This window comes from Notothenia rossii, assembly GCF_949606895.1.
Source record: "Notothenia rossii genome assembly, chromosome: 10".
Lineage (NCBI taxonomy): Eukaryota > Metazoa > Chordata > Actinopteri > Perciformes > Nototheniidae > Notothenia > Notothenia rossii.
The window spans coordinates 29,570,191-29,592,519 of NC_136908.1; the positions used below are offsets into that span (position 1 = coordinate 29,570,191).

The window sequence follows — 22,329 nt, forward strand, 5'->3', positions numbered from 1 at the left end:
ATTAAAACGACCAAAACGCTGCTGAAGGTTAATCCATAGGTTAATCCAATGTGTCTGAAATGATTACTGATAATCCATCTTCATATTTATGTCAATAACAGAGTTTTCATATAGAGAAGCAAAGTCCCTCCCTTTCCGGTGGACCTCATGGGACCCTATTTCGAAAAGATTATGTATTGAAGTCAATGGCGATAGAAAACGTATCTTTCGATCCCGTTTGAATTGTGCCATGAATTACACATATGATGTTTGTCAATCTTAAAAAATCATTTCCATATCAAAAAAGTCCCAGAGTTGCGTAAGTGACATCATAACTGATGTCATACTTGTTTTCCTCCACTAAATATAAGAGATAGCTAAGATAAGATAACTTTAACAAGATGCCTGTGTGCTTTGTACCAGGTTGTAATCATACCAGCAATGGGTCTTGCTCGTTCTTTCGCTTCCCATCTGATGAAAGGACCAGGAGTGGAGTGGATTAGCTAGCTAACTAGCAAGCACTTTAGTTAGCATTAAAGCCTTAAGGCCCGGACTCACCAATCTGACAACAAAGAACTAACACAGACGGACCCCCGACTGTTGCGTCGCCTCGCATCTCTGCGTTTTAGCCATGTGTCGCACTGGAACACACCACAAAGACTTCAGCCGACGGCCAAAAAGCACGTACGAACTACGCATGCATAAGTGGCAATAACTCTCCTTACCAGCAGGCGGCGGTAGTGTGTATTCGATAACCGAGAGAAGAAGAACAGACTGCGTGATATAAACAAACAACAAATAGCGTGTGCGTTCCATTTTCACTCTACAACGAGAAGCTCATGAGTCGAGAGTTGGAGTTAAATTAAATCTCAGATTTGCCTTCTTAATAGTTTGTTTGGGTCCCTCACATCCGTTTCGCTTTTCATGTACTGATTCGCTAGCTTAACAGCCAATCAGAGTGACTTCTTTTGGCGGACTGCCGACGGTTTTCGGCCGGGCTGAATCTGAGTAGGGCCTGTCGACGATCATCGTCGGCCTGACGCCCACCGACGCGATAATCGGCCTGGTGTGTTGCGAGGCTGCTGCTGCGAGGAGCGGACAGGTTTCTGGGTCGGCGATACAGCGAGACACAGCAAAACTCTTCCTGAGCACACACAAACACTCACAGCCGAAGTAAAAACAATAGGTGTGGCTTGATATTGAGCAAGAAAAAGGTTTATAACGCTCTGAGAATGGGTCTGCGGAGAGCATTTCTCCGCGATCCCAACTCGTCTATTACCAGCGTTCAGAGAGCTCTATGCAAGTCAATGGGGACTCCCTGTTAGTTAGCCAAGGGATCCCGGTGTGTGAGGTGCTCCGCGGATTAGTCTATTTGGGCCAATCCGGTCATTTGTTGTTGATTTGGGTGCTCACACGTCACAGAACCCAGGAAGCAAACAATGGAAAATGAGAAATCTCCAACGAGGCGTTATGGGAGGTATTTGAGAGTTTTACTCGCTCCAGGGTGTACTTTGAGGGTTTGTGACTCTGCAGACCGTTTACATGCATAAAAACCTTCATAACACACAAGAGGATAGGTAATAAACGGAAAAGCATGACATGGGACTTTTAACATTAAGTAACATTAGGTAAGCCACAATGTTAAACAGTAAGAGTAGTAGTCGCATTTCGTGAACCCTTTGAAGAGTACTGTCACCGGTGTGATCATTCTATAATACACCGTTTAAGCCCGGATGCCCCCGGGGGAGAAATGCTAACGCTAACGCTACATTAGCATCGGTGATCTTTTCTACTTCATGCTATCTGCACAAATGGTTAACATTGAACATTAAAAAAATCAGGCAGTTCAGGGAGAATCGAAGGCAGGCAGGCAAGCAGCTTTGCATGACATTCTTCTGGACGTGTTTCATTATGGTGATAGTGAGGGTAGTCAATCACTTGTTTGGCAAGACAGTAGTGACGGCCATCTTGGTGACGTGTGTTGTTGTGCGAGACCAGAGATGTAGTTCATTGAGCGCTTTCACACAAAAAAAGTCTTTACGGCAAAACGTTTTTTTTTTTATTTGCAAAATTATCTTTTAAATTGATAAACATCATATGTTTAATTCATTGCACAATTCAAACGGGATCGTAAGACAACTTTTCTCTCTCCATTGACTTCAATACATAATTTTTCCGAAATAAGGTCCCATGGAGATCCACCGGAAAGGGAGCGACTTCACCTCTCTATATGATAGTTATCAGAGTCTGTATGACAGCCTCCGGTTTTAGGCATTCTGGCTACGCATCACTCTAATTCACCAATGGGTAATGTTTGGATGGATTTTAAGGACTTCTGCTCGATTCTATTGGCTCTAACGGTTAAAAAGAGTTGTCAATCATCAAAATCAACCGAGGGCGGCCAGAGATATGGAAAATCCGTCCAAATGACCCCAGAAGTGTTTTTTTTGTTGTAAATCTCTCTAAAAAGGTCAAATATCAATTGTATTGCATCAATCTTGATACAGGGTACTTAGTATATGTTGTAGTTTGGATTCCTAAAGCTTTTATTCTACTATCCTATCATTCAAGGGTAGTTTTCACTATGAGTAATTCTTTTTTTTTTTTACTTTAAAATACAAATAATCTATATTGATTCTGACTTTTCTAGATCCAACTGACAGGTTTATCATTGCTTTGAGAACAAAGATTATTAATTGACCCCTTGTAGAAGTGAAGTTATAGTCACTTGTTCTGGGAATGTCATTTTCGAGCCTGAGGCCTGAAAAACAGGCTCGGGGCTTAACAGAACTAAAGTGTGCTTTATGGATACGGGTACTTGTTGAATCTACAGTCGCTCCATTTTGGAAGCGACTTTTACTTTTCTTAGCCACATGAGGTTAGGTGGAGCTTCCTCACTTCATAAGATAGAAGCCAAAACAGAGTTACATAATATTAACTACAGTGTTCATACTTGTACTTATGTAAAGGATGTAAATACTTCCTCCAACAGTGTTGTGAATCTGTCTCCTGAGTGAGGGGTCCGCTCTTAAAGAGACAGTGTTGCCTAGCGACCATGTGTTTGTTTCACAGCACAGTGAGAGTGATGGTGTGATGCTAACGCTGTCACTAATAACACACCCACTCCTGCTGTTCAATGATCTGTTTAGGCTCCTGGAGGAGGAACGGAAATACATATAAAATCTGGTCCTAGTGAAGCGATGTAGGAAATGAAAGAAAGGAGATGAGGTGTTTATGTCCTCCATGTGACTGAGTTCATCCCAGTGAGACGGAACCGTTTTAAATTCTAAGAAAACCTCACATCTGTCATGCTTCAACTATATTCAATTGTCGAGTTACAATCATCCTAACCGCTGCTTGCTATGGAGTCAGAAGTTTACTTTGGTTCATTAGAAGGAAGATTCAGAGAGCAACAGACTAAACATTGTGTAGGCTCTAAATTCATCTCATCATAACATGAATCCAGCTCTGTCTCCCCCTGAATGTCTCATGTAAACTGTCTCCTGCACCGGGCTGTTTGCAGTGTTGACCTATTAGCACAAACAGTGGCTAAACCAACATGAAATATTATCAACATCCATATAATGATAGAAATACACGTCATGGATATAAACATAGGTTATTCATAGCCTCTAAATCAGATTGACAATCAGTCAAAAGTCGACCAACTTTATTTAAAACATTTCTGGTAGGGCTTATAGTTGTCAACTCTAACCTGAACTTCTTTTTAAGTTGTGTTCTTAATCTCTACCTATTTCATGTTAATGAATATATATTTGACCTTTGAATGTTTGTCTATATAACTCATGTTTGTTTTACACAATGGTACTTTGAGGAACATATTGTATTGGGGAGAGCATGAGGACTCCTGTTTTGGGTCAGTTTGGTGCTAACACTCTCACTCCATAAACGTCCAGGAGCGACGCTTGGTCAGGGTCCCGTGGCATGCAGTTGTGACGCTCCTAGGCTCCTTCAGCTTCATAAAGGGACGCAAATAGCTTTCAACTGATTGCAATGTATTCCCATCTGCGGCGGGATTTGACGCTCACTGAAGCACGGCATTCGTTTGTGTCGGCTGCCTTTAAAGGCAGCCGACACATTGGATTACGGAGAATTGTACACCCGGAACTAAGTATTCCCCTTACTGTCGATTGATTTTACAGTGATATCTGCACTACTCATCGACTAAAAAACACCAGATTATCCTTGTTAATTACACAACATTGATTGGTTTAAATTGTGTGCAATGCTTTTGTATTTTCCCCCTTCGATTCGGAGAAACAAATATTTTTTCGGAGTAAAGGATGGCAGAACTACCCAGAATCCCCAGCTATCTTTTAGCACTACACCATGTGCTATGTTTGACAAACCCCGTGATTAGTTCTCAAGCTCTGTGATTGGTTGACCTCCAACTGCATTCCATATGAAAAAATTTTTTTCCGTAAAAGATAAAATCATACTTTATTCAGCAGTGCTTGGTTTACTCTTTGAAAGTCATCACATGAATGCATTGTAATAAATAGTTCGGCTGCATTAAATATATTACACATCTGTCATAGTTCTTTATTTTTATTTATCTACAGAGATCGGGCTCAGAATAGACCGGAAACTATTCTTTTACCGTTCAGTTTGAATTTCACAATAAAGTTAGCAATAATATTTAGTTTTGATATTATTGTTTTTTATTAACTACTAGACCGCTGGGTCATGTTAAGACCATATTGTCTGTGTTGCTGTGGGTTTTTTCCATCGCTTTTGTGTTACAAATATCAAAACAATAACCAGTGGTGTAGTACCCCCACTTATTTGGAGCATGATCTTTTTTTCAATAGTCTGATAAATATAAAATCATTGCCAGTGTTATGCGTTGCAAGTGTGTATTTGTTGTAATAATGACAAAAACATAATATATTTCACAGTAATTATAATAAAAAATAAAAACGATTTCCTTAAAAAGTATGATTCGTCATCACGCTTGTGACCCCGCGGCGGGGTGGGGGTGTGTCAGTGAAGAGCTGCCGATATTGCGGCAGCTCTTTCCCTCAAGAATACTAACGAAAAGCTCTATAATGGCAGGCAAACATTTTTCACTTAACTTCTTTTCTAAAAAGAATATCATTCAAGTCCAGATTCAATGTTGTTTGCATAAGTAGGCTATATTTTTCGTTGCGTTTATTTAATAAGTTAATATCAGGACAACTTTGGGAATTTTGTTTGTTTGTTATGAGTTTTAGAGAGAGAGAGAGAAAAAAATTGTTTACGTCATTCGTGTGCCAGTCTGTCCATGGTTTTGAGTCTGTGTGTGTGTTGAGCGCAGCGCCGTCTGCTTTTTGCAGTACAGTAACGGTACGTCCACACAGCAGCTTTGAAAAAATCTTGAAAATCTTGGAGCTTGGCGTGTCTGAGAGCTTGGGGATTTTTCGCGAGCAACGCGACCAACAACCAATCACATGAATCTCCCGCCCCCGGCATACAAAGCAAAAAACCCTGGGGATTTTATGCGAGCAATATATATATATATATATATATATATAAACTCCCCAAACAGGCGAAAACCTACCAGTTTCACCCACTGTCTCTGCCATCTCCCTCCATGCCTGGTTCCTCCGGTTTGTATCCCGGTAAATAGTTCTGGTCGTAAAGAACCGGGTGATTTGCTACCGTAATTTCTCGTTTGGAATATGAGGAAATGAACTGCGGTATGGCTCTCCCAGCTTGCACGCGGTTTGATTGGCTACTATGGCTAGCGCTTGTACTGTCAAATTTGCATAAACGGGATTTGATTGGATGACGCTTCCAGCTCAGCTTCAAAAGTTGAACATTGCTCAACTTTTGAATCCTGAAAATCCTGTAAATCCTGTAAATCTTCGTTTCGCTTCTCCACAATGCAGTTCGGCGAAAAGCGAGGCAAAGTGACGTCACTCCCATTCAAAGTCAATGGTCAGAGAAGCGTTGGAAGCGTTGAAACATTTTTTTAAAGCTGCTGTGTGGACGTACTGTAACTAAAGTAGGACTAAGCATACCGGTAGTTTCTGTGGACCTGTCTGCCCGTTTTGTGAGTGCACTGCGCGCGTGCGCACTTGTGTGGCATTGTAAAAGAATCCCCACTACACCACTGACAATAACTAAATATATCCGTCGTAAACTAAACCAGAAACAGCAGTATATTTTATTTTGTTAACACTGTAAACTTGACAGCTTTTTAACCCAAACCATCTACTGGTTAAAGCACGTTATTACACGTTTAGAGTAATGCAATGCAGGTAGATTGTATTGCTTTTTAATGACTGTTTAAAATGCCTTTTTCTTAATGTCTTTTATTATTATTAACTACTTGTTACTTGTTGCTAGGGACGCTGCTATCGATATTATTTATGTTATGTTGTGTAACTGTTTAATGGTGTTATCTTTATTGCTACCCCCTTCCCCGTCAATGTATAGTGTTGGTCCACAGCGCAAACGTATTAGTTTAACAAAATCCGCATCTAAAATTGTGACATAGATAGCCTACGTTATTTTCCCCTGTGCAATTCTCCATTTACTCAACAATAACACATAATTATCCTTGTGTTTATTTATTTGTTTGATTAATAAACACAAGTTGGAGTCCGTCAGGACCGAGGGTCGGAGCAGCTCATTTGCTTTAGAGAATATTACACCCGGAAGTAAGTATTCTCTCCGCTTCGCTTGACAAACCCCGTGATAGTCCTCAAGCTCTGTGATTGGAGAGTGTGCTCCGAGGGCTACGCCGAGCGTCGAACAGCACTTGAAATGGGATGGAACCACGGCAGACTGTCCAAAACTGGATTTGAACGGGTCCACTCCGTCCCCCCCTCCCCCACTCCGTCCCCAGAACTACACATGCTGGCTATTGTGTTTCGCAACATGTTCTCTATCTATGGCACGTCTCTACTGGGAGTTGTAGTTTTAAAAGACGTTTTCATATTTCCCATTATAAGAAGTTGCCAGTATTAAACTGTGTACATCCCTGGAGGTTTAGGGGATAGGAAACACTCAAATTTAAAACATATAATTAATAAATGGGTGAAAATTGCTTGTGCCCATAATGGGCAGCATTAATATATATACCCACATGCCAGCTAAGGTCAGAAGAGCTTTATTTAACAGCTGGTCTTATGTCTGTGACCCCTCCTGTTGTGAATTGATAAGCCTGAAACATGCACTTGTCAAGGTTCAGAGGCAAATTTTGAAAAATATGGCAGTAGCCATCGATCATCTTAAGATAAGATATACTTATTGATACCAAGTTGGAAACATTTGCCTCACATCAGCATGTGTAACAGTTGTAAATATGCAGTGCTGTTTATTTGTAAATCATTTAGTATAATCACACAAATTCTGTGTTTTATGATAAGGCCGGAGATGAAATATCTACATACATCTTATAAGAGTATAATACATATGGATAATATCAGTTAAAATAAGTGCTTCAACATAGTTAACATTGCTGGAGGTATGCACAAATATTGATAGATGTCTTGTAATGCACTATTGAAGAACCTGCGACCCAAGTTTTTCATTCATTGCATAACTACACCGTTTGTGAATATGATATGTCAATAAACCTTAGAAAATCTTGAAATCTTGAAAGGGATGTGCAAAATAGTCATTATATACAGTATTTAATTAACTATTAGTAGAGAATAACGAGTAATGAATATACTTTATAGGGATCCTATTAATATATAATAATAAAAATAATGAAATTCAATAACATGATTTAACCACCAGGTGTCCCTTTCTATCAGATGTGCACCTTTAAGGTGTAAATACAGCATATCTACCAATTGGATCAAATATAAAAGTCAGTCGAATTATTGTTGATCCTGCAAGGAGACGTATTGTGCGAAAAGAAATGTAAGATGTTGTTTAATTGCTGATATATTTATGATCCACGTCACATTTTCAGTGTTGGCGGCAGTTTCTCATGTTTGTCTAGAAGTCTTCTCATCAGGGCTCTATAAATAGAGAACTACGGCAGATATGTAATATTTAATTCAGCCGAACCGTGTATTACAATGCCGTTATGTGATGACTTTCAAAGAGAAAAGCAAACACACTCGGAATAAAGTATCATTATTATTTTTTTAAATGTTTTCGGTCTGTTTCCGGTATTTTGTTAATGACGATGTGATGTGAGATGTGAGACTGGAATTGCACAGGGGAAAATAACGTATCTATGCCACAATTTTAGATGCAGATTTTGTTAAACTAATACGTTTGCGCTGTGGACCAACACTATATATTGACGGGGAAGGGGGTAGCAATAAAGATAACACCATTAAACAGTTACACAACATAACAGAAATAATATCGATAGCAGCGTCCCTAGCAACCACCTTGGTAACAATGAAAACGTTCTATGGACGCAATTTCCTGAAGTAATCTTCGTAATCACTAGCAAACTAAAGATCATGTACATCCACTGCACACATAATCCGAAATAACAACTCATATTTCTCGCATCAAATGACATCAAAAAGCATTTTAATGGCCAAACTAACTTTAAAATAGGCACTTTCCACCAAGAATAAAACGAAGTCCAGGCCATGTTTTTTTTTTCTGCAGGGAGAAATGTGAAGATCACGTGACATAGACGCCAGCCATTGGAATGAATGGAATGCAGTTGGAGGTCAACCAATCACAGAGCTTGAGAACTAATCACGGGGTTTGTCAAACAGAGCACATGGTGTAGTCCTAGAATAATCTGGTGTTTTTTAGTCGATGAGTAGTGCAGATATCACTGTAAAATCAATCGACAGTAAGGGGAATACTTACTTCCGGGTGTACAATTCTCCGTTATCCAATGGGAATGGACGCTCACATTGCCTTTAAGGGCAGCTGACACAAAGGAATGCCGTGCTTCCATGAGTGTCAAATCCCGCCGCAGATGGGAATACATTGCAATCAGTTGAAAGCTATTTGCGTCCCTTTATGAAGCTGAAGGAGCCTAGGAGCGTCAGAACTGCACGCCACGGGACCCTGACCAAGCGTCGCTCCTGGACGTTTATGGAGTGAGAGTGTGTTGTGTCCAGAGCAGGGGCGGACTGGCCGGTACTGAAGTGGGCCGGTCGGACGATGTGGGCCGGCCGGTAACCGGCAGGGCTCGACATTATAAATGGCCCGCTGGCCCGGAAGCACTATTTAGACACCCCGGGCCAGCATAACGTACTTTCCACTTGCCCGCTCGGGCCACTAAAAATATTGCTTTAAAAGAATTGTCCTGTGGTATTGGTATTTTGACTAGCAATTTAGTGAAATTGTTTTGTTTATCAACGCTACAACATAGAGTTCCGTGAGTCGGTTGTCGTTGTTGGGTGAAAAACAAACAGCTGTTTGCTGCGGAGCGCAGCGCGAGCAGGCTCCCGTGAGCGCGCTCCTTCACTACAGACTATCGCGCCACCTAACCATTCGCCAAAATGTTTTTAATACCAGCGGTAACCGGCCAAGCGCCGGGCAAAAAACAATCTTCAAAAAAAAGAAAGTCACAAAGGAGAGTGACAGGGAGCATGAGAAGAAGAGGGAGAGAAAGTTTCAGCCAGCTTGATCGATGGAGTTGGCTCCAAGTGGTGCAGTGACGCGTCCTAAAACCCTTTTATAATCTATCGATTAGATTTATGATTTGAACATTATAAAAGTAGGGTAGACATGTGGAGATTATCCGGCTGAACAAAACGTGCATTTATCAAACAGGTTTGTTTTCCACAGACCTTATTTCCAGCTATTTTCCAAAACCCTTTTGAGAAATCCCATTGCTTTTTGTCGAGGGAACCAGCAGCTTACTTCCTGGTTTAGGATGCGTCACTGGCTGCACCTCTCAATATTATGCCAATATAAACAAGGTCTTCTGTCGGCTCTGTACATCAATGCCGACCTATGCTGACAAGTAAGTAAAGAGTAGACGATATAAAGGTATTGGCGAAATGTCCCAGCAGTTTAGGATAATGAAGGTTCTCATCAAATCTATTACATAGCCATTACATTTCTAAATCCTAATGACAGGAAGGCAGAAAGTGCATTGTACAAATAATAATACTCATAATAATAGCAGACATTTTTTAACAATGACCACAATATCATTATTTTAATAAACCAAATATGAACAATTGAGGAAAATGAGGAAGAAGTGATGATTCAAATGTTGTAGTACAAGTATTAATGTAGTTTGTGCATACATTACTATTGCAACAAATGTGTTAATTTTCTTCATTATTAGTCGATTTGTTTTTGGACGAATGCTCCGGGCCAGTGGTTACAATGGTGTGACCAGTGATAATATAATGCCAGTGGCATTTTACCCTTAATGTCTACCTCTGCGGTAAGTCACTAGCACCGCGGTGGGCCGGCGGTACCGAAGTGGGCCGATCGAGAGTCCCGGGCTGATTTGTAGTCCCAGTCCGCCCCTGGTCCAGAGGAATTTAAATTACAGGGTGCCGCGATTCAACACATGCTCATTAGAAGTCGCCAAAGGAACTGTTATCAGGCTGTTGAAAGAGCTCATTGTCAACACAGAGAAGCCTGCAGGCAGATCAAGTAGTAAATAATGGAATTCATATAAGATGGCTAATTGTTTGTATTATTTTGTATTTCACAATGGACAAATAATATTGTAATCAGTGTGTTGCAGACATTTTGGGGCCGTTATTAATTTAAGCAATAAAACATTAGCAGGGAAAAAAGGCAAAGAGCCACATAAACTGGCAGAATGCATTTATCATAGAGCACAGTATGAAAGTGTTATTTTAGGGTAATATTGTAGCATTCTGGTATTGTTTGAATGTGTGTCATGTTGCCTTCAAATGTCTGCAGGAATGTAATCAACTAAAGAATAAGGCAGGGCACTAGTAATATAAGACTCACACTTTTATATTCATGTGTATATATTTCATTTACATGTAATGAAGTTTGAGCTGTAACGTTAAGCTTTTTGCTGATAAAATAGTGTAAATTAAAATAGTGAAATCTATCAGTATTATTTTCTTTTTTCTAAGAGAGACAAAAATGTCCACGTTTGAGAAAACATCAGCCTAGATTTAAATGATCTTGCCTTTTAAATGATTATTGTTCAACTTTTAAAACTATGTATTGTATACTTGAAAACTTGGACATATATTTTAATTGGTTTGAATTAGGGTGTGGGAGCTTTCATTCTGTAAGGTATTTACAGTGTCAGTGCATTGCCTGAAGCAGAGGTTTTGTGTACATTCATCTCCAGACTGTGACCTGAGAATGTGTTTAATAATTAGAACAATATCTCAAGTGTTTTTCACAAACATGTGAGAGGAAAGCCCCCGGAGTGCTGAGTTTGGATAAGGATGGAACAGTAATAGATAAACTTGACACTTTGAACCAAACACCACCAGAAAGAGTCAATTCATTTTTTAAGGAAGAAGCATACTAGTCGGCTTCCTGAGTATTACTTTGAGTTTAATAACATGTAAACAGAAACTCTGGGCATCCTGGCATGGATCAGATCCCAGGTTTGATTTTGTATGTGCTGATAACATTTCTAATGTTTAAAAATTGTTTTAAAAGAGCAGTTGTGCTGATTTATTTTAGTATATGACGGATAAAGTCGCTAAAAATATCCCAAAAAATACACATGTACTGATTCATCTTTGTTTAATGTACCTTGAATGGTTAATTTGAGTGTTTTTGAGGCCTTGTCTGATGTCTTAAGTCACCTTGAAATGTGAAGTCACTTTTCTCTTAAACTATTACCCAGTGTAGCAGGATTAACGTGCTTGTTGTCTTTTTCAGAGTTTTGGGGGAATGCGGTAGTTACCCTTGTTGTCATGGAAATGCTACATGATTAAACAACATCATTATCCAAGCCTACACACAAAATGTATGACATCTGACCTGGCATTACATTTACAAAAAACAAATGCTTCAGAGACAGAGCTGTGGTCCTATTGGCTACAGGTACTGTATATAATCATGTTTTCTGGTTATTTATGTTGTCAGACAGCAGAGGTTGTTTGAGGTAATGCTTTTGAGTTTTAAGGTTCTGTCTGCAGACCTCATCCTCATATTTTAGAGCTCCCTAAGGATCTTATGTAAACTTCCGCCAAAGTTTTTTTCCCTCAAAACGAGAGGCAGTATAAAGATTTTGAGCAGCTCTGAATGTTGGGACATCCGGCAAACATCTGCTGTCTGAGTTATTTGTGTGTGAATGTTGTGTGTGTGTGTGTGTGTGTGTGTGTGTGTGTGTGTGTGTGTGTGTGTGTGTGTGTGTGTGTGTGTGTGTGTGTGTGTGTGTGTGTGTGTGTGTGTGTGTGTGTGTGTGTGTGTTTCTATGTCTCGTTTGACAGATTTTGAGCATAAGCAGTATTTAGACTTACTCGCAACTGGAAACCAATGAGTTGTGACAACACTTGCACTTAAGTGTTTTGACTTCAAAACACTTAATAGCTTCTGCCAATGCCGACAACTGAAACATGTGTTATTTAAGTGCACCATTGTCCCTGCTTTATTGAATGAATAAACGTAATGCTAGTCATTCCAAGGAGGTCCACATTTGATTTCCCAGAATCCACTTTGTTTGAACCAACCACACCTGATTAGAGTTGTGGAAGAAAACCATGAAGAACTAATGTCGTGTTCCTGAGTGCCAGATGGAGACAATCAAACTAAAGATTGTGAGTGCACAAAAATCCTGCGATGGTCGAGGAAAAACTAGTTGCATGTTCTAAAATGTGCGGGTCAAACTTCAGGATACTGTACAGTATACTTTAGTATAGTATGGTATAGTAATGTTAAGTATTGTATAGTAGAGTAGAGTAGAGTAGAAATGAGTGTAGTCTAGTGAAGTATATTATGGTATGGTAGAGTGTAGTGAATTATAGTGTAGTGTACTGTAGTATCATATAGTATAGTAGAGTATAATTTAGCCTAGTATAGTAAAGTATAGTAAAGTTAAATGTAGTTTAGTCTTGTGGGGTATAGAAAGTATAGCATCACATTGTATAGTATAGCAGAGTATAGTCGAGTGTAGTAAAATAAAGTATTGTATAGTAGAGCGTTGCATAGGGTAGTAACATATAGGCCTGTCGCGATAATCGATAAATTGACTTATCGTGCGATAAATAAAAATGGACTCGATAACTTTTCTGAGCTCGATAAATTGCCGTTTACATAAAGATGTGACCAGCATTTTAGCCTGGAGCGCTGTGGCTGCCAGGCACGCTGTGAGGGGCGGGGCTGACACACAGCTAGGTCAGGACACTCCGCGTGCACGTGCAGCAGCGTAGCAGCCAAATTAATAATATAGCGACAAGCGGGAGACAACGTGTGACTTACTCGCGGGGAATTTAAAGTGAAATGGAATTGGTTACAAAACCTTACTACACATCTCGATTCTCCGGTGTGGCAGTATTTTGGATTCAAACCAAATCAACGAGGCGAACCTACGGACTTGAATGAGCCGGGCGGTGTGTCGCATTGGTTTAAAAAAGGTAGCGACAAAAGCAGGCAATACCACGCATTTTAAACTACCTAAAACACAACCACCCCATTCCGTTTTCCCAGCTGGGAGCAAACACGGCAGCTGGAGATGGAGAGCCCCCGCCCGACAATGCAAACATGTTGGTGTTCCTTGCTCGAAAACTTAGAAAAACAGATTTGGATATGGCCTGTTGAGGCATCTGGGTCTTTGACAGTGGACTGTACACTTGACTGTTGTTTTAAGGAGGTTTTTTTTGCTTGTGAGATAATGTGTGCTCATATTTATTTATTTATTTATAAAGCTCTCTCTCTCATATATATATATATATGAGAGAGAGAGCTCTGTTTTCCAGCCTGACTATTTAATTTATTGTTTTGGTTGTGTGTGATTTAATTAATTTTTTATAATTTAATTAATTTGTTTTATTTATGAATTTATATATTTTAATATTATTTCACATTTCATTTGCAATGTTGAATGTTCAAAAAAAGTTATGTTTGAAAGGATGTACTAGAATTATTATTATATATTATCATTATGTCTAAAATGGTCTTAAAACGGTGCCGACAATATTATCGTTTATCGCAATAATTCCCAGAAACATTTATCGTCCAACACAATTCATTATCGTGACAGGCCTAGTAACATATAGTATAGTATAATGTTTTATAGTATAGTCTTGTAGAGTATAAAATAGTATAGTATAGTGAAGTATAGTGCAGTTTAGTCTTGTAGTTGTTGAGTGTAGTTTAGCATTGTAGTATAGTATCGTTAGTTTACAGTACATTATGATATGGTGTAGTATACATATTGTAGTGTAGTATATTAGAGTATAGTAGAGAACAGTTTTAGAAGGAATGTGTATGGGGAGGCACAGTGGCCTAGTGCGTTTGTGTTGGGATCAAGGGAGCACAGGTTCAAACCCTACTGCAGTCAGCATGTCGTTGTGTCCCTGAGACACTTCACCCCAAAGTGCTCCTGTGGGGATTGCCCTCAGTATTGAGTATGTAAGTCGCTTTGGATAAAAGCGTCTAACAAGTGACATGGAATGTATGCAAACAAAGTCATAATGCAAATAAATAGGCGCAGTGACTGAGGCAGAAGCATTGATCCAGAGTGTGATTGGATCACGTGTGTGTACCTGGCTGCTGAAGGTCAGGTGGTAGGTGTCATACTGGACGCGGGGGGGGGTCCAGAACAGAGTGACATCCGTCTCTGTGATGTCCCTGGTGCTCAGCTGAGAGACCCCCGACATGGCTGCAGAAAATAAATACAAATATAATGTTAGTACAGCCGGCAAATACTCCACTTAATATCTGTGTTCAATCAAGTACTGTATCTGTGCTTTATAAAAGTTGTACAATTTCCACTTGTGACCAGTTTGGTCCAGGTTCTGATCATTTCACCAACATGTGGCTAAATACTTTCAATGCAGTCACCCTGTCAGTCTCACAGTAACCCCTTGTCTTTCATTGGCTATAGCTGATACATCCCAGCTCTGTCATTGGCTGGGGAAAAGGCAAATACATGAATGATGATGTATTATTATAGATTGATAGAATGTTATGCTATGTTATGCTCTATGGATTCTCATGCTTCAGAACACAAAGCCCAGACGGGAACATGTGCAGCTGATGCATGACTTCACACAGTAAAGCACACTTGATAATAATTCACAGGTTTGCTTTACTGCACCAGTTTCTCATAAAGTTGGTGCTGAAAAATGCACTGCTCAGTGAGAGCCTGACGTCATGTTTCCTGTAACCAGTTACCCAGACCCAACATGCGCTTCATATACAGAGTCATGAGGACACCTACCACATTCACACATGCGTTTCATTGCATCTTCTTTGCATTCAATTCCTGCAAAAGTTTCTAAATACAAGTTTTTTTACTTCAACTACTTTTATAGGAAGATTTGGAGATGCTGAATCCTGTCGGGGCATTTCATTGCTGCACCTGAAAAAGTATGTATGTTTAGCATTTGGTCTTGCTGAGGTCATACCCTGTGTTTAAACTACCTGTGGATGCTCTACAGTAAAAAAGAAAAGAAACGTGCACAGCAATGGGAGGGGCTGAGTGTATGTGGGGGGTAATCATATCATTTACTTCAGTGCAAGCACATTGTGGAAAGACTAAAAGTAAAAGTATGCAAATATTATCAGAAAAATGAACGCAAGTAAAAGTATTTATTGTGTGGTAAAAATACTGTTGCATCACTTCCTTCCTATCTATACTTTTAAGCAGCAGTGGAAGAAGGACTGAGATCGTTTACTTTAAAAGTATCAGTAAAAAAACTGTAAATGCAAGTTTCATCAGCAAAATGTAATAAAAAAGTGTTTTGCTTGTTCCGTAAAGGGATCACTGCCAGTGTTTTGATTATATAAGATGACAAAATAAGATGTATTTGGATTTTCATTACTGCTGCATTAAAGTTGATGTTGCATTGTACTGCTGTAGATGCTTATTTTAACTCCTTTATTTATTGTTGGGTATATTTAGAGCAATGCATCATATCCAATAAAATCATTTGTTTGTAGCTTTGCAATGTCTTTTTTTAACTGATTCAAGAGTCTTGTTGAAATGTTCATTTAGCTTGAGAAGTAGGATTATTTTAACAAACAAAGGAACACTTTATCCTTTAAAGATTCAACATTCTAATAAAAAAAACACATTAAGAGATTTTAAATTGTAATTTGAACTGTAAGTAAAGCTGCCAGACAAATGTAGACATCTCCTATGTCAGGGGTTCCCAACCTTTTTCCCAAGAGCCCCCCCAAATGACTCCTGTTGGAAGTTGCGCCCCACAAGGGGGGGGTAGTTGTAGCAAAAATGCTACAACTACTGTCACAAACTGGATGAATGTGAAGTATTTTGTTAAAGGAGGATGAAAGCATAATTAGGGAGCACTATTGGAGTGACTTTGATGGTTATTGGACTCAGAATTAATTCATTTGGATTCCCGCTGTATGAAGAAATTAAAGGACGGCGCGTAAGTGGAAACAATTCACAAAGGGATTCAATGGTTTAAAACACATTCTCAAAGTAAGCCGGATTTTGCCGATGTGTTTATGTGGATTCAAAAGTCGTAAATAATCAACAAAATGGAGGATACCAATCTGATCGGATCAACTGTGGCTAATAATCCAACTGAAACCGGCATGGACAATGACTATGTTTTAAAAATGCACTTTTCCAGACAAGCCTGGTTTGGACACTTAACGCGCTGAAGAAACATTTATATTAAAGAAAGAATTACATTTCTGTCTTTTTATGCCTTTAATACTAACTTGAATTTTTATTACAATTAATTAGCAAATTGTTTTTTATATTTTATTGTAATGTAGAGACAAGGCTTTTAGTGACAATCATGTATTGCCTTATAATTATATTTAAAAAAAAAAAAAAAAAGTCTAAATATGATATTTGACCCCAAATCATCTGAGGCCTGGCGCCCCCCCTGCGATCTTTGGCGCCCCCCAGGTTGGGAACCACTGTCCTATGTAGTGGAGTAGAAGTGTAGAAGTTTAGAGTGGGAATGCTCAGGAAAGTACAGGTTATGTAACTCACATTTCAACCCTGATCTTTAAACCAACACTTTCTCAAGGCATGAAACACTTCTGTGCAGTTTGCTTGAATTCCGTTATTTTTGCAAAAATGTGCCTTAAAAACAGGTGGATGGAAATATAAAATGTCCCTCTTGTGGGGCTGAGATTTTGGGACTTCCCTCCCTTTGATCCAATCAGAGGTCGCGGTTACATTTGGGAAAACACTTAACACTCTGTGGGCAGCAGATCTGGAACCTGCTCTTAATGAAAGAGTTCCGTCACTGGAGCCACTGCAGCCAGCTCCAGAGAGACAAACTACTGCACTCCCGTAGCCTTGGCAACAACAAGGACCGAGACACAAACAACAACAAAACAGCAACAGGCCTCACTCACACCACTCACATTATGATGCATCAAATAATCGAAGTAAAAGGAAATTTGTACAACACAATAAAGACTTTACGAGGGCTTGGACTGGAATTTGCAGAAATAATGAGATCATTGATGGAAACAAAATTAAAACAATCACCATGACGATTTTACAACAGTTCAAAGCATGTTTCCAAAATGGGGAAAAAGTGCTTCTTTGACTGTATCGTACATTTTTTCTCCTCTACTTTTACTGAATTAATTACTCAAATATTAAGTTGCTTTGCAAATTCAGACATTTAAATCAACTCTTAATTATCATATATTATATTTATCCAGCATTATAAAATTCCATTGGTATCAGCTCAACCTTGACTAGCTGCTTTTAAACTGATAAACAGAGAAAAGACTGGGAACACAGGCATTTTAGCCTCTGCTGACCATCGACATGCACACAAACCTATAGAACACACTAAAGGAAAGCATTATGGCCTATTTAATATGGATGCATGAAGTTTGGGGAGGTTAAAAAACAGGGTTTGGAACTGCTGAACTACATCATCCTCTCAGGAATAACCACATGTCTCTTCTGCCTTTAGATTGAATCATTAACTCTGGATTGAAGACAAATTGTTTCCAGAGAACATCTATCAAAATTACGCCATATTCCCCTGATTATAAAACAAATGATTTTAAGCATTTTATTGCCAGAATGTTGCTCATGACAGACAGGCCCAATATGGATTAATTTCCTTGCCACTTGCGTGTGTGTGTGTGTGTGTGTGTGTGTGTGTGTGTGTGTGTGTGTGTGTGTGTGTGTGTGTGTGTGTGTGTGTGTGTGTGTGTGTGTGTGTGTGTGTGTCAGGTGTTAACGTAACCAGTTCAAATCATAGCTACATGTAATTATACAGTCTTGATACTAGATGCATTTACAATATATAAGGCGTATAAAGAGGGCTTAAACAGTAAAATGCATATTTATATTTGATCCAAATACGGGAAACAATGGTTATACAAACAAAACATTAATTCCAGGTGTAAATGGAGACTCCCTCTAATACCCCTTTTCCATTGAAGCAGTGCCAGGGCTAGTTCGGAACCTGCTCTCTGTCTCAAATTCTTTTCTCACATTTGGAACCAGAAATCTGCTGGGCTGGAATCCAGAGCCACACACTCAGATCCGGATAAGAGGTTTAAGTTGGAGAAGTCTTTCATCAATTTACCACAAAGTTTGGTAGACAAACATGAGCACAGCTCCTACGCAGTCTACCATTGTTCAAAAGTAAATTATGTAACGCTCAGCAAACTGGTTTCGCAGTTGGTTCAACCTGCCAACCAACTGCGAAGCAAACTAGCACCAGCCTAGAACTAGAACGGAACTCACTCCAGTGGAAAAGGGGTGTAAATGACACAGTTCTTTAGTCTCAATTAGTGATTCAAAAATGCGTTGGCTCTGACTCACCGGTATCACAGTTGGGTCCAGTCATGCCGTCTTCACACTGGCTGCAGTCCGGCCCTTTGAACCCTCGGCGGCAGACACATCTCCCTTTGACGCAGCGCCCCTTGCTGTTGCAGTTACCAGGGCAACCTTTGGCACTGCAGTCCTGCCCAGCGAAGCCCACCTCGCAGACACACTTCCCGTTGACGCACTTCCCGCGGTTGCTGCAGTTATTGGGACAAGCTTTTTCAGAGCAGTCCGATCCGCTGAAACCGTCATCGCAGACACACTGTCCGTTAACGCAGCGCCCCCTACTGTTGCAGTTTCCCGGGCAGGACACCTGCGAGCAGTCTTCTCCGGTGAAACCACTTTCGCACTCACACCTTCCGTCCACGCACTTTCCGCGATCGGTGCAGTCATTCGGGCAAGTTATTTCGAGGCAGTCCGGGCCGCCAAATCCTTCATCGCAGACGCACTCTCCGTTGACACAGCGCCCCCTACTGTTGCAGTTTCCAGGACAGGACTCGTCCGAGCAGCTGGGACCGGTGAATCCGCTTTCGCACTCACATTGACCGTTCACACACCTCCCGCGGTTGTTGCAGTTATCAGGACATGATCTTTTGGAACAATCTGGTCCGGTAAACCCAGGGTTGCACAGACACTGTCCGTTGATGCAGCGGCCCTTGTTGTTGCAGTTTCCGGGACAGGATTGGTCCGAGCAGCTGGGACCGGAGAAGCCTTCACTGCACACACACTTGCCGTTCACACACTGGCCCTGGTTGTTGCAGTTGCCCGGACAGGAGTTCTCAGAGCAGTCGGGGCCGGTGAAGCCAGGGTCGCACACACACTGTCCGTTGATGCACCGGCCTTTGTCGTTGCAGTTTCCGGGACAGTCGGACTCGCTGCAGTCCGGTCCGCTGAAGCCAGGGAAGCAGACACACTTCCCGTCCACACAGCGACCCTGATCACTGCACTCGTTGGGGCACTCGTCCGTCTCCGTTTTAATGGAGCAGCCTGCACCTAAAGCAGATCAGATTTGTTATGACAAAAACTGTTTTAAATTACAATGAGATAAGTCTTTCTCAGGCAGAGGTGCAAAAAGTAAGTAAGTCCTATTATAATGTAAAAAAACATTATGTCTTACAACACTAAAGCTACAGTTTAACATTTTACCGCCATAGATACTTATCTTTTGTTTCAGCAGCAAAAAGATGTGGCTGTGTATTGTTCAGTCAGATGTAGATGGAAGAGTAAATGCCAAATATGTTAATTTTTTTGTGTGTGAAATGTTGTCATTTGTGGCCAAGACTATTGTCTAATCAGGAGACCTATACTGTGCATCTGTGTCCACTTCTCATATATGTTACACAAATTGTTGAGACTTCTTCCATTGTGCAAGTCTTTTTTTTTTTGTGTTTTTTTGCATGAAATAACATATCTATTACATCTGCAACACACTGTCAAACATGTCTTGAATTATTCAGAACAGAGTCCTCTTCCTTCTCAGTATTTGATGGTGGGAGGTGGAGGCCTAATCCTCCGTGATTAGAGCGTAACGTGGCCTGGCTTTGACTAATTAGAGGAGGGGAGCTGCTCTGGACTGGGAGGAGACGGAGACTGAGATCACACTGGGCAGAGAGCAGAGGACACACACACACACACACACGCACCGACACACACAAACACCGACACACACACAATTAGCTCATGCTTTGAGCTTTGCCAGTTTCTAATGGGCCCAGTCTTGAGGTCAGCTCCACTTTACCAAGGAACTTGGACAAACTGAATATAAAATGGTCAAAGATGGTTAAACTGTGACGGATCTAATAAGTACAAATACTCACGTGCTGTTCTTGCTGTCACTAAATATGGAGGTAAAGGTACTTTATATTTCCACCCCACAAATATTAGAAAATTAGTTATTTTGACATTTGTTGATATTGATCCCACTGAGCTGTTTTTCATATTTACCTCCAAGGAAGTTATGTTTGTGTTTATGGATTTTCATAAAACCTGTTGGAAGAGTGTAGCCTGCGGGCCAGGGCAGAACCTCTTACATTTTGAGACCATTACAGGGCAGATACACAAATGATTAAACTTTGTCAACATTTGAGAAGGGATATTTAGATTTTTTAGTTGATCATTAAATATTTTGTTGTTGGATTCAATGATGGTTTCAATTTATTTTGTGCAAGTAGGGTCGAGTTGAGTTCAACTCATTATTAAATTAGGTTTCATGTATTTGTCTAGTGCAATAATATCTGGTATGAATCAGGAATCACGTCAGGATGGAAGCTGTTTCATCTTTTTTCTTCTTTTTAGGCTTGTTGTTATGTGTTAACCTATTCTGGTAAGGTTTGTGCTCACCATAACATAAAGAAAAAAGATGGAACAAACAGTATGAATGTGTAACTCTGCTCTATATGCTCAGAAAAGTTAACATCTTTAAAACTATTTTAATGCACGATAAATAGTCAACCGTGTGTGTTTGCCTGTGTGTGTTGCATAACGAGTCAGTGGAACAGGAGGAGCAGCTACAGGCAGAAACAGTGAAGTAATATGAACCCATGCGATTGGCCGAAACAAAGACATGTGCAGGGCAAATTGTGACTGAATGTGACGAGGAGTTGGAGCACGGAGAGATGAAAGCTGGGAAATATATAGACTGTGAACTCTGAGTCAGACTTTTATATGTTCAGTATGAGTCAGACCCTACATCTGCTGATTTATGCTTTAACAGTTGTTATTCTGAGGAAACACTTTAAAGTATAATGATTCAATACATTTGAAAGGGGCAGTCATTTGAATCATTTGAACTTTTTGTTCATTTCATTAATAACCTTCCTGTATACAAATCCTTAGTGCATTTCATCACATTACCAGCTACTTGATTATGGTTTTGTAACATTTCACTTTTATTTTAGCGCCACCTTAAGGCCAAACTTGTAACTTGCACAAAATAAATCAAACGTAGCAGAATATCTTTATGAAGTCTAAACTGACCAACTCTTCTTGGAATGCAATTTCAATTAACAAAGACAATGATATGAATTATTATAGGAACACTGGTTGAAACAACCCTGCGGGTTAGGAACCGTGAAGCATCTGACGTAGAGTTTTCTTTGGTGCTTTTTCATCAAAAATAGTTAAGAACAAATTTAGGGATCTAATGGTGAATGAGGCCTTTTGTTTTTAAACTGATTATAGCCACTTTTGTTGCTTATTAAGTCATGAATATACATACAGTATATACGTATATATATATATATATATATATATATATAATACGTAAAGTTAAATAGAAATAGAGCAGTGCAGTAATTACGTATGTTTTGGTGGCCAACCAAGAAGTAAAAATAAATAGAGTACTTGGATTGGATTTCGGGAAAAACACAAGTTCATGCTTACACGTTTTGTTCAGCAGGATAATATCCACATATTAACACTGATTTATAATTTTGAAGCGTAAATGCAATCGCCAGAATCAAAAAGGTAACGTTAGGCCATAAACAAACTGCATCGCGGTC

The 22,329-nt window shown here is 39.9% G+C and overlaps 1 protein-coding gene across 1 annotated transcript in view; it reads right to left on the reverse strand.

The window, feature by feature from the left end:
- Positions 1-22,329, reverse strand: part of tnxbb (tenascin XBb) — a 51,194-nt gene that overhangs the window by 21,557 nt on the left and 7,308 nt on the right. Inside the window, exons 5-6 of the mRNA XM_079655635.1 lie at positions 18,827-19,822; positions 14,589-14,704 (exon numbers count right to left, since the gene is read on the reverse strand). Coding sequence (XP_079511761.1) covers positions 14,589-14,704; positions 18,827-19,822 — 1,112 coding nt within the window. The remainder of the gene's footprint in view (positions 1-14,588; positions 14,705-18,826; positions 19,823-22,329) is intronic.